At 38.0% G+C, this 14,054-nt stretch overlaps 1 protein-coding gene across 1 annotated transcript in view; it reads left to right on the top strand.

Moving 5' to 3' along the window:
- Window positions 1-3,941: 3,941 nt before the first annotated feature.
- LOC121368829 (histamine H1 receptor-like) overlaps window positions 3,942-14,054 on the top strand; it is a 116,499-nt gene continuing 106,386 nt past the window's right edge. The window contains exon 1 of the mRNA XM_041493575.1: window positions 3,942-4,181. Within this exon, the coding sequence (XP_041349509.1) occupies window positions 3,942-4,181 (240 nt within the window). The remainder of the gene's footprint in view (window positions 4,182-14,054) is intronic.

The raw sequence follows: 14,054 nt of genomic DNA, 5'->3' as shown, positions 1-14,054 counted from the left end.
ATTTTTTTTTTTTTTTTAGAAACAGCAAATAGCAACATTACTGCCTACCCCCACCCACCCCCACCCCCTCCCTCTCTCTCTCTCTCTCTCTCTCTCTCTCTCTCTCTCTCTCTCTCTCTCTCTCTCTCTCTCTCTCTCTCTCTCTCTCTCTCTCTCTCTCTCTCTCTATATATATATATATATATCATTTCCACTTGATCGGATTGCAGAGTTATTATTGTGTGACCCAAACAGATAACTGTTCGTCATTCAAGCTCGATTACTGAGAAAATCGGTTTATCCAGAGGTTTCCAAGGCCAAACGCTTATTAAATTATGCTAACAATGGTTCAAGGATATTTCCGTCCTTATATGGACCATACCTAATTTACGAATGACAAAGTCAGTCAAACTGCGATTAACTGCATTTCAAATCGTATCCATCTTCTTGAATTGTGCGTTCAAGGTCCTGTTTCTCAACATTTCATAACCTATATTTAATTCCATAATATAATCCGCTACCGCCACCATATCCTGACATAATATGTTGATTAATAAACACTTTTTCTGACCTATAAACATACATTAGAAACTATATTCTGTATATTTAAAAGCAGATCACACTCCGGGAAAAATAGTCTATCTGTTTTTTCATTGGCTAAATATTTGAATGTCCGCTCTTTCTATATATCCATGCACCGCAGAATGTTTTCAGATATTATGATGACTATATAATTCGATTCCGGCCAAAATAAAGTGAACAACGATGGCATACGTATAAAAGATGTTTTCTAAAATCGTATTTTGAGTTTCACGGCACACATTGTTTTAAAAATGAATAAAATGAGACATACGAAAACTGTGTCATGGTTAAGTTTGTCGGAAAAAAAAACGAAATTTAGATCACAGAGAAATACATGTTAAACGGCAACAAAAGTAATATGTTTGAAGTGAGTAAACGCAAATATGGTGTAAATATATGAGATTTACCAAGATATATCAAAATATATCAAATTTAACCACACGCATTTACGTACGTACGCACGCACGCACACACATACACACACACACACACACACACACACACACACACACACACACACATACATACATATATAGATATTCATACATAAATACATACTTGCCAGTGTCAGGTCTGCCCACGTAAGCGGGATCGACCGCGTGTATTGTAGGCCCCATGCATGTGGTTGAGTTAAAGAGCATCCTTTTTATGGATGCCTCGATAGCTCAGGGCGCATCGCGGTTAGTCTGGAATTTGCGGGCGATTCGGTGCCACAGGTTCGAGTCCCAGCAACGGCATGGGGTAATTTGTGATGCCAGAAAGGATTTAATTGTCCCCTGTGACAGTGCGTTAATATCTATGTATGTAACAGTCAACCTCGACATACATACAATATACAGTTATTCATACATATTCATAAATACATACAACATACATACATATACATATACATATACATATACATATATATATATATATATATATATATATATATATATATATATATATATATATATATACCCATTGACAATTCATACATATATACATACATGTATCATGGAAGGTTGGGTAATGGTTGGAGTTCTAGGTGTTTGATACAGTACCAGTTGATGGAACAATCATGCGTGCTACGCTATATCGTCTGTGTTCATATATAGACAGACAATATAGCGTAGCGCGCATGAATGTTCCATCGACAATCAATCAAGAGTGCCAATTCCGTACAGCGAACTCCTGTCCTGGATGAAGGAGCCGGTGTGAGTTGACACCTGCGCCCATGACAGGCGTGCGCTACAACAGCTGTGTCTGAATGTGCACGTTAAGTCCTATGACCTGACCTGTATAACGAACATATTAAATTTGAGATTTCATTCCACTTAATCCATCAATTGTATACTCTCCCAAAAACGTAGGGGAACTCTAATAAAAACATTTACAATTGCCAAAATTGTAAGGTATATTAGCTGTGGGGAATGGTTATATGATAATAGTGAATTAATTGGGCAAACATTACAATCGGTAGTTCAGTATTACAGTAGGTTTTATGACCACCAAAGATCTTGAAGGACGATTGGGGTCAGAAGTGAAATTTGAAATTTGAAGTTTTTTTTATCAGCAAATTCAAACAATAAAAATGACTAAAAACAAAACAATAACAACTGTATGGTCAATAGAATGAAACAGATTGACAGAAATAATGTTCCACAGTGCTTAATCGATCTTCCTGGAAATTGTCAAAATCGAGAATGACACCCCACGCACGTGTACGGGGCAACTGCGTGTGTTTGACACACTATGGAATGTGTTTCGGTTTGTTGATAAACAGACCTGAACGTTCTTTACTAGGATGTCTGTGGTCAAAACGTATGTTCGGTCTAATAGTTCATATTAATATTAATATTTCAGGTTCCCCTACTTTTTTGAAGTGTGTTATTGTTTTACACAAAAAAAAAAAAATAATAATAATAAACCAAAACACCTTCCTGATAGTAAGCATTGGCGTAGCGAGGGGTGGGGGAGTCACGGGAGCCATGCCCCTCCTCCCTATAAAACCTTTTTTAACTGCTAAATTTGATAAAATCATACATACATAGTGTGCCCCCCCCCCCCCCCCCCCCCCCAATATAAAACCCCGTCAGTGATAGTAAGAGTAGCCTATGAGGTAGTAACGGGTTTCTTATCTCATTTCCCTTTTTTTTTTTAATTATCGCAATTACCATAAGTTTGACTTAACAGCCGCTGATCAAGCACTGCAGACATGTCGATTAAAAACCAAACATTCCTTTCTTCTCATTTTTCTTTCGTTCTTAACTTGTAAAACCGGCTTAATCTTTACGATTATCTGGACATGCTTTGAGCGTGTCGTTCGCAAAATACTACTCTCTTTTCTTTTTCTTTTTTGTCCAATAACTTCCACCGTTCATTATCTTTACGTTTTCGTTCTGCTACTGGAAGCAAATGATCGGTTTTGTACCACGGGTATTGATCAGCCAAACGTTTGGCAACGTTGTACGAGGAAACGCGGCGAAAGTGCGACCGCTGTAGTCCGCTGCCACTGAAGCCGCAGAAATTGTTCTAACAAGAATAAGAGTGGTCCAAATCGAGGCCCAGCGACAGTCGGGTCTACACATCAGAGGTTTCTTCAAAAATAATTATAGCCTGACCAAAAAGGGTTATTGGTGTTATCACTAGCCGTAATTCCCCAATCTATATTGGAAAGTGATAAAGCAATGTGTTTCGAGAATACAGATGACAGCAAATTGGTGTGTGGTCAGCGGACATGGAGTTAGTCAAGAACTTTCTTTTGGTGTTTGAGAACAGAAGGATAAACAAAGTCAGGAGCTAATTTAAATGGATAACATTCAGTTTTGGATGATGGTGCCAATGTTTCGGATTTAAATTTGTGTTTTGTTGTGTGTTTTGTTTTTGTTTAAAACGGCTTTATAGAACTTTGACTAAATGATAAATCTGTATAGAAAAACTAATTTTGGATATTTTCTTTAGCGGTACGTTTTCGAATTCGTAAAACTTTAAATTCTGCTGTTTTTATTTCACATTTATTGACAATTTTTTATATTTTCTGTAGCGGTATGTTTTTGAAATCATAAAACTTTAAATTTTTGCTGTCTTTTTTTTTTTGACACATAGAAAATTATTTTTACAAAGAAAAACAATTATGTACAACTGCGCATCTGTATTTGTTGATTTTGGTATGCAATACATGTTTGGTTTCATCAAAGACGGAAAAACGTCGACAAGTGTTGAACTGATTCCTTAAAAAAAAAGGAAAAAAAGAAGAGAGAGAGAGAGAGATCCTATGCCAGACGCGCAATCAAGACTTTTTGTGCAAGACTCTTTGTGCACAAGCGGTTAAAGTAATGCCATTTTCCCAACAGCGTAGTCCGCAAACAATCTGGATTAACACGGTCAGGGCTTGAAACATGGAGCAGACGACGGACAATGTCTTGTCCCAGTTGTTCGACTACCCTTTCGACGACTTCTGGATACTAAACATCACCATGAACGGGACGAACTCATCGGACGTCGTGGAAGAGGTGGTTGTGGACGATTTGTGGCGAGTGATCCCCCTGGGTATCGTGCTGTCGTTGCTCTGCGTTCTCACCACCGTGGGCAACGCCATGGTTCTTCACGCCGTCAGGACGGAGAAGCGACTCCAAACAGTAAGTACATGTAGTTTTATTATTATGTTATATACAGGCCTCAATACCTCTTGGTAGAAACTGTGTATAATCAGTAGCCATCTACGTTATAACAGAAACTACCCATAAGTAATGAAACGATTTAAGGTTGTGTTTTTTTCATAAATTATTCTTCCATCTGTATCTCAACTTTGTTTTAGCAATGCCAGTAATATATCGTACAAACATCCCTGTGCCAAAATACCTCCAAAATGTCAGTACCATGATATATTGAATAAGAACGGAATATCTACGAATAGATTCTATCTCATTGCAATTGCAATTAAAAATATATGATGGCGATCATAAATCGCCTAATTTTATTTAAAATTTTATAAAATAGGTTTTGAGAGTATACATTTCACTATTGATCATACCCCGTAGCTTAGTGATTAATCCATTGGATTTATACGTACTGTGTTGATATCCCGGTACCGGTTCTAACCGATAGTACGTTGTGGCGACTCTGTTAGTGGGAGGAAGCAACTACACCGACACCTTTTTCACTAATATAAAATTAATATGAATACATACTGTATATTACAACATTATAAATAAACATGGATAAATAAAAACAGAATTCTGAAATATATGCAGTCAACAGTGAAACTGAAAGTAAAGAAAGAAAACGTTTTAAGGGAAAAAGAAAGAAGAAAGGAAGGAAAAACAGAATGAATTTAAAGATCAGGTTTTGTAATAGAAAATAGTACATTTTGTCTGGTAATTAATACCTCTAGAACAATGTATTGCCAGGTCTTGTTTCCAGGAATATGAACCAAGGTGACCAATATTCTTCACATTAAAATATTATTTTTAATTCATTCAGATTTATGGACACAATTATCCCTTCAATATTAGAGATTCTATGTTTTAAGACAGCCAAGATGCACGGTTTCACTTATCGAAATGCACGTGCAGGTTATTTCTGAATTCTGTCTAATGCAGAAGGGCCATTTCATGTAAGGGTCTGCATTTTTCCTATCTGGAGCACTCTTGTTTATTATAAATAATTTTAACATGTCTGAAGATAATATGTAGAGATTAAAAACTGTATATACACAGTACTGGGCCTGTGAATAATTACAACATTACACACGTTTGAATCATTATTGTGCATGTCATCACAGCTATATTTATTCCAATGAGTTTTATCATATGCTGGTTTGGATTTAAGTAAACTAGTCTGAGTGGCAGTCCTCTTTCAGGTAGCATAAAGAAATCCGCGGGAGTGGCTGTCCTCCTATAGTCGAGGCACTAGATAGATATTCATGGAATCAACTACAATTTTGCGAAATTCCCATTGGATTTTACTGTGCACTGAGATACGTTTTGGTTTGGTTTCTTTAACGACACCACTAGAGCATATTGATTCTTTAATCATCGGCTATTGGATGTCAAACATTTTGGTAATTCGACATATAGTCGTCAGAGGAAACCCGCTACATTTTGTTTTCTAATACAGCAAGGGATCTTTTATATGCACTTTCCCACAGACAGGATAGCACATACCACCGTCTTTGATATACCAGTCGTGTACTGAGATACGGTCTTGATTACGGATAACAGTTTTGTCGTTCAGATTTAGTTTTGTTTTAAATGTGTGCATTAAACAGAGTGATCCGAACTGGACAACAATAATATTCATATAATGACATTGCGCAGAAGAGATGAAACTATTAGTTTTATGTACTGAGCCGTTAAGAATATGGTATTTGTTATTTTGGACTATTTCAGAACTGATCACAAGGAGAGGGCAATGTGTTATATATTCATCACATACTAATAGAATCTAACATCATTGTGAGGTGTATGTAAGACAATTCCGGCCCAAGGGACAAGCTATTTTTTGTGAGGGTTGAGATTTACACAAGCTCTTACAAAACCGTTTTGTCCCGAGGGTTGGAATTGCGTCATCTATACCTCACAACGGTGATTGATTCTTTTTCTTGCCCTTTTAATTACAGTATCAAAACATTAATTTTGTAAGCTAAGGTTTGTTTATTTTAGAACGATTCATAAACAATTCACCTACAAACTTAATTAATCATACCGGAAAAATATTGTCTAGATTATGCAACGACATAAAAATGTAACAATTTAACTTAAAATATAAAACTGAAAATATCATTTTGTTTAAATATTTTTAAAACAATGATGCAACGTGAAATGGCAACTTGGAGTATAAGTAATTCAACAGAATTCTCAAAAACATGAGTTATGACGTCAGGCGTATTTAGAAATGTTTAGCCCTGGGGTTAGCTAGATTTATCTAGTCCCCTGGTAAAGCTGACTAATTCAGTCCAGTGAGAAGGAACAAAAGATTATTTTATACAGACTGAGATATCATTTGCACAGAAAATTCAAAATTGGTGATTCCGAAGACTGCCCTTGTGAACAAGCGGCTGAAACACACCGAATATATCCTACAACACTGCCTACACAACACATCCAGGCAATTAATATGGCCAAACACAACAATACTCGCCACAAAACTGCATGGAACAGTCACTGAACTAATGAACACCGCCTTTTTTGTGGGAATGACTGGTCTGATGATTTGACTAACGAAGAACGAGAAGAAGAAGATATAGGCACAGAAGAAAATCTATCCGGCAGACCATCCACACATAACATAAAATTGTCGCCTCTCCCCCACCGCATGTGAACATGCCTTATAATCAAGTTAATAAAACAAAACATTGACGTGTAATGGATACAAATACATTTGTATATTCATAACTCCTATAAGTACTTGAGGTAATATATTACCTAGGACAAAGATATCAATATTGATTGAACATGATACTCTATAAACCTATTGCATAATGTATTTATGTTCGAAAATCAAGGACAATCGAACTTGTAGCATAACAACATTACGATTTCGTCTTACTTTTACATTCTAAACATACATAGAATGTATGTATATTCGAAATGTTACCCAGTTCTTAATCGTTTGGGGGGAGGGGGGGGGAGGGGGGGATTTTTTTTTTAATTGGGGGGAGAGGGCTTTCATGTATTTATTTCTGTACAGAGACATGCGTATTAACGTTCTTGTTTATGCTGTATATAACTACTGGTAATTAGCTTGAATGTACATACGTATTTAATTAAATAATATCTGCATTCTTTACACACTTGTTTCCACTCTCTGTGTGTGTGTGTGTGTGTGTGTGTGTGTGTGTGTGTGTGTGTGTGTGTGTGTGTGTGTGTGTGTAAAGCAGTACGTAGGACAAACGCAAAACCAACTGAGAATTAAAGTAGTTTGTCACAAACTATCTCCACACGACTAACCGCCGGCTAAGCCTGCGTCTAAGCCTCTAAACCAGTCCACTTTGCAGCGGTTGGTTTGTTTGTTACCCCTTTTCCAAACAATCTTCTAAAAACAAATACATCGTATTCGGCTGGTAAACAAAACATAGTACCTGCCAAATAAACTTAAAACAAGACTGACCGAAAAACAGTTATATTTTGTATATCACAATGGTCAATTTAAAATCAATTTCGAATCCCTGGGGCAAAATTAGAAAATAATAGTTTTTTAGTTTATAAAAAAAATTCCATTCATTCTTATATACATACATATAGATAGATACATAGATAGACAGACAGACAGACAGACAGACATATAGCTGGATAGATAGATAGATAGATATGGATAATTTAGTAAATTTGATGGCAGAGTTTAAGGATACACAGATGGTAATTTAAGGCTAATGTAGGCAGTGGCATAGTTTTTAAATGATAATTAGAAAATGGTATAGTTTAAGAAAAATAAAAATCGATGGCACAGTTTAATGATAACGTAGGGTAGCTCCATAGTTTAAGCACAATAATTTAGGGTAGCGGCATAGGTTAAGGATAACAAGAGGTTAGAAACAAGAGAAGACTTTTGTTGATTTCTATTTTGCTTATGACGCTGGTCGAGTTCTGAACAATACACGAGGGACCACAGAAATACGCCCACTACACTCGTGCCCTGGTATAGTTCTCATTGTTCTCCTCTTGAACGAATGCTCCAGATATACATTTTAAAAGATGATGACGCCAATAGCTGGAAATGGAGAATAACACCAGGTGTTCTCAAAACACTAGTTTACTACTAGTATATCATTTAGTGAAAATCGTGCAGACGCGTGTGTCTTGAAACAACACGTACGGCACAAATTATGTTTGTTCGAAATCCCTGTGCGTGTACAAAGTTAACATCAGTAGAGCACATTGATTTAGTAATCATCGGCTATTGGATATTAAACATTTGGTAATTTTCACATATAGTCTTAAAGAGGAAACCCGCAATTTTTTTTCCATCAGTAGCATCTCACAGACAGGATGACACATACCACGGCCTTTGATATACCAGTCGTGGTGCACTGGCTGGAACGAGAAATAACCCAATGGGCCCACCGACGGGGATCGATCCCAAACCGACCGCACATCAAGCGAGCGATTTGCCACTGGGTGCTAGGTCCCGCCACATATATGCGTATACGTGCAAGCAATTAATAATCCATAGATACGAACACGCATACGGAGCGATGTAATAATGGAATCTTCTCAACCTATTTCCGTAGAAAGTGATTGTTACGGATTACGCATTGAACACAGAGTACGTACACGCATACGTATACATATACGCATACGGTATTTCGAATTACGGACAAATGACATTCACAGTTAACTTAGCCTGGTACGCGTCATAAATGAGTTCAGTACGTATGGGTTTTTTTTCGCAAAAATCTGGTAATGGGTTCAGTCCTGCCGCATTCATTTAACAATAACCCAATTTTAAAAAGCTTTTCTTGGCGCTATGGAAATGAGTAATAATTGTAAAAAAAAAAGTTTTCATACTCATAAACATGCATGTTGTGTTCGTCAGAAATCCATCGTAACATGCTGGATTATCAGTTTAATTAATTTCCGTGGTTATGTTCAAGAATACTGTTCTGAACTGAAACACCAGTGACGTGTTTAGAAGCCGAGAGCTCGCGAACAAATTGACTGGTACCACCGTCTTGTAACATATCACATCCATCTAACGTTAGACGTAAAATCCAGCTTTCGCGTGACCGTTCACAAGGACACATTTTAATGTATTTAGTTTGTGGTTTATAAGACAGAGAGAGAAACAGACAGAGGGAGAAACAGACAGAGGAACAGGCATGCAGGCAGGGACGAAAGGAGAGAAGTGGAGAGAGAGAGAGAGAGAGAGAGAGAGAGAGAGAGAGAGAGAGAGAGAGAGAGAGAGAGAGAGAGAGAGAGAGAGAGAGAGAGAGAGAGAGAGAGAGAGAGAGAGAGAGAGAGAGAGAGAGAGAGACAGACAGAGACAGAGACAGAGACAAACAAAGATATAGAGAGACCAAGAGAGAGAGACAAAGACAGAGACAGACAAAGATATAGAGAGACCAAGAGATAGAGACCGACCGAGCGAGAGAGAGACAGAGATAGAGACAGACAGACAGACAAAGATATAGAGAGACCAAGAGAGAGAGACAAAGACAGAGACAGACAAAGATATAGAGAGACCAAGAGATAGAGACCGACAGAGCGAGAGAGAGACAGAGATAGAGACAGACAGACAGACAAAGATATAGAGAGACCAAGAGATAGAGACCGACAGAGCTAGAGGGAGAGAGAGAGAGAGAGAGAGAGAGAGAGAGAGAGAGAGAGAGAGAGAGAGAGAGAGACAGACAGACAGACAGACAGACAGACAGACAGACAAAGATATAGAGAGACCAAGAGATAGAGACCGACAGAGCGAGCGAGCGAGCGAGAGAGAGAGAGAGAGAGAGAGAGAGAGAGAGAGAGAGAGAGAGAGAGAGAGAGAGAGAGAGAGAGAGAGACATACAAAGATATAGAGAGACCAAGAGATAGATACCGACAGAGCTAGAGAGAGAGAGAGAGAGAGAGAGAGAGAGAGAGAGAGAGAGAGAGAGAGAGAGAGAGAGAGACAGACAGACAGACAGACAGACATACAGACATACAGACAAAGATATAGAGAGACCAAGAGATAGAGACCGACAGAGCGAGCGAGCGAGAGAGAGAGAGAGAGAGAGAGAGAGAGAGAGAGAGAGAGAGAGAGAGAGAGAGAGAGAGAGAGAGAGAGAGAGAGAGAGAGCGCGACACACACACACACAGATAGAGGGTGAAGAGAGATGAGGCGCACGGACCTTTAAAGGATTAGTTTATTCAAGACGGTGCTAATATTATACAACTCCTAAATGTACTATACTATAACCTATAAGCATTTAATAGCTATGTTTTTAATGCAAAAGAAAATACTATCTTGCAATTGCTTTACCAGATTGTTACGTCCTGGGCCCCGTTCAACGAAGCGATCTTAGCACTAAGATCATCTTAGTGCATAAGGTAGCTATGCACTTACGGTGATCTTAGGGATAAGATCTCTTTGTGGAACGGGGCCCTGGAGTGGTTGTGAGAGGTCTGTTTTGGTTTTATTCATTCATTCGTTCGTTCGTTCGTTCATTCATTAATTGTTTTTACCAAATGGATAAAAGTATGTAATATTCTCCAAATGGTTAATTCACCACTTACTACCCTAGCAGATCCACTTCATGACTAACAACTAAACATGAATCCCTTATTACAGACAGACGGCTCAAGCGTATGTACAGAATAGCGACCTTCAACCTTAACTGGGCATAAGCGCAGACAATACATCATAAATAAATAAAACAAGTTCCCAATGGCCAGCCTTAAAACCCGTTTAATCACTGCACCGCCAAGGCCGATTCTGTGGGGTTACTTTCAGAGAATGTGTACAAAAGTGCATGTCCACACGAATTTCTGTCAGAACCAACCAGTCCAGGCCATGGAAGCCATCACCGGAATAATCCTCAATGGCATCATGAATAAAGTCAAGGCAGTGTATAAAAGCAATTATTATGCTCCGGGATTCGACTAACGGTGCGGTCCAAGATACCGTGGATGTAGCCACCCTATATGCAGTGAAACAGTAAAAACAAATCTTCACCAAGCATAAAACTAAAAAAAATTTATTTAAAAATATGTTTCTAATTTTGATTGTTTTATATCGTGGCGATCCAATCTACTTTGGAATAGCTACCCTATATGCACTGAAACTGAATAACTCAAATCTCCACCAAGTATAAAATTAATGTTATATTGTTTTATATCAGAGCGACCCTATCTACTATGGATATAGCTACCCTATATGCACTGAAACTGAATAACACAAATCTCCACCAAGTATAAATATTAAAATAATATATTGTTTTATATCAGAGCGACCCTATCTACTATGGATATAGATACCCTATATGCACTGAAACTGAATTTAAAACATTATCCACCAAGTATAAAACGCTTTTTTTTCAACATTTAAAAATATGTTTCTAAAATGATTGTTTTACATTTGAGTAATCTAATCTATCATGGATGTAGCTATTCTCAAATGTACAGAAACTGAGTATAAATGTTCCCCATCAAATGACAAGTATAAAAATTTAAATAAAAAAAACGTTTTAAACATGTTTATAAAAATTGTACTTTTACATTAAATTTTGAGCGATCTAATTTACCATGGATGTAGCTACCCTCTATTCTTAAATGTATTAAAACTGAGTTTAAATTTTATCCAGCAAATGCCAACTTAAAACATTTAAACAGAGTTTTGTTTTAATATGTTTATAAAATGATTGTACGAGAAATTACAACTGCAACATGCTGAGAATGTTTACTCTGAACATTTGGGCCCGGACACAGCAGAATCGATCGCCCTCTATGGACTCTTGGTTTTTTCCCCGTCCCAACCAGTGTTACATGACTGGTTCATCAAAGACCGTAGTATGTGCTGTCCTGTCTGTCTGTAGCAAAGCGGATATAAAATAAAGATCCATTGCTGCTTTAACGGCCGTCAGTTTCCCTTCTTTCACACCAGCTGTCTGTAGCAAAGCGGATATAAAATAAAGATCCATTGCTGCTTTAACGGCCGTCAGTTTCCCTTCTTTCACACCAGCTGTCTAAATAATCATGTGCACGGTCTGTCTAGAATCGATTCCCGTCAGTGGGCCCATTGAGCTAATTCTCATCCCAGCCAGTATACCACAACTGGTACATGAAAGGTATGTGTTATCCTGCTTGTGGGATGGTGCATATAAAAGATCCCTTGCTACTAATGGAAAAATGTAACGGATTTCCTCTCTAAAACTATAAGTCAAATTACCAATGTTTGACATCCAATAGCCGATGAATAATAAATAAATAAATGTACTCTAGTGGTGTTGTTAAACAAAAACAAACTTTTAGTGCTCCACATCTGGTATAACAAAGGCCGTAGTATGTACTATTCTATCTGCGGGATGCTGCATGTCAAAAGATCCCTTGCTCCTAATCGGAAATGGTACCATTGCGTGGCGGCAGCGGTTTTCCTCTCTATTTTTTCTGTGTGTTTTTTAACCATATGTCTGACGCCAAATAACCGTAATTAAGATGTGCTGAGTAGGTCGTTCAATAAAACATTCCTTCCTTCCTTCAAAATAACTAGTTTTAAAATGTGCTAATATTCACATATAATTTATAAACTAATTTGTAAACGTCCTGGTGTGTGGTGGTGTGGTGTGTGTGTGTGTGTGTGGGGGGGGGGGGTGTGGGGGGGGGGGGGGGGGGGGGGCTAGGATCTTCGTCCCCTTTTTTCGCCCAATGCTAAAGCTTGCTTATGCCCCTGGCTACTATCGACTGTAGTTACAAACATTCACACTTAAAATATTCCTTATTTTCAGTCTCGTAATCTCCGAATTGAAGAAATATTTTTAAAATAAAAAATAGAAAATACTGATAAAACAACCCATGACTGTGGATTAATTGGTTTACATTAAACTTTCCAAAGAGAACATTTGTTTGATTATAAAAATGAAATCTTCTCCCTTTTTTTTCTTTCTTTGTGTTTTCCTTCTTCTTTTTGTTTCTTTCTTTTCTTCTTTTTTATTTTTCTGAAGATTGAAAATCATGCTATTTGTTTCAAGTAGACGGGCGCGCCAATGTGATGTTTTTCTCCCGGAAACCTGTAATTGTGGCGCAGCCATTTGGTCGGAGATAACAACACTTGAAGCTATTGTTACTGCGCCTTATATTTCAACAACGCAGCTATTTTTAAAAATAAAAGTCGAAAAACAAGACATTTAGACATTTACATTACCATTCTTCGTGGAGATGTTGTTAAAGTTTATTTTGCTTGACGACACCACTAGAGCACAGTGATTTATTAATCATCGGCTATTGGATGTCAAATATTTGGTAATTTTGACATACTAGTAGTCTTAGAAAAGAAACTCGCTACATCTTCCATTGGTAGCAAGGGGTCTTTTATATGCACCGTCTCACAGACATGTTAGCACATACCACGGTCTTTGATATGCCAGACGCTGGGGATCGATCCTAGACTGACTGCACATCAAGCAAGCGTTTTACCACTGGGCTACTTTCTGCCTGATCGGTGTTGGGTTCGCATCCCGGTACCACTCAGAGCGAATTTAACGACTCAATGGTCACTACACCGACTTCTCTCTCACTAACCACTAACACACTGTCTTGGACAGTCCAGATAGCCGAAAAGATAGTCGAAAAGAGTCAATATCTGTGTTGTCCTTAACCATCTGTCCTGATGCTGGCGCCATAGACCGTAAAAAATGTGTTGTAGAGATTTAGTGGTCGTTAAATTACCATTTCATTGGGCTTTTCTCGTCCTAGGCCAGGCACCCCGCGACTGGTATAACCAAAGGCCGATGTTGTCATCGTGGGATGGTACATAAGAAAATCCCTTGCACTAAGGGGAGTGGAGTATGGTTTCCGCTCTTAGACTATTTCAAAATTACC

The sequence above is a fragment of the Gigantopelta aegis genome, chromosome 3 (assembly GCF_016097555.1).
Source record: "Gigantopelta aegis isolate Gae_Host chromosome 3, Gae_host_genome, whole genome shotgun sequence".
In the NCBI taxonomy this organism is placed as follows: Eukaryota; Metazoa; Mollusca; class Gastropoda; order Neomphalida; family Peltospiridae; genus Gigantopelta; species Gigantopelta aegis.
The sequence above is the reverse complement of the archived record's forward strand: the minus strand, read 5'-3'. Positions and strand labels throughout refer to the sequence as shown.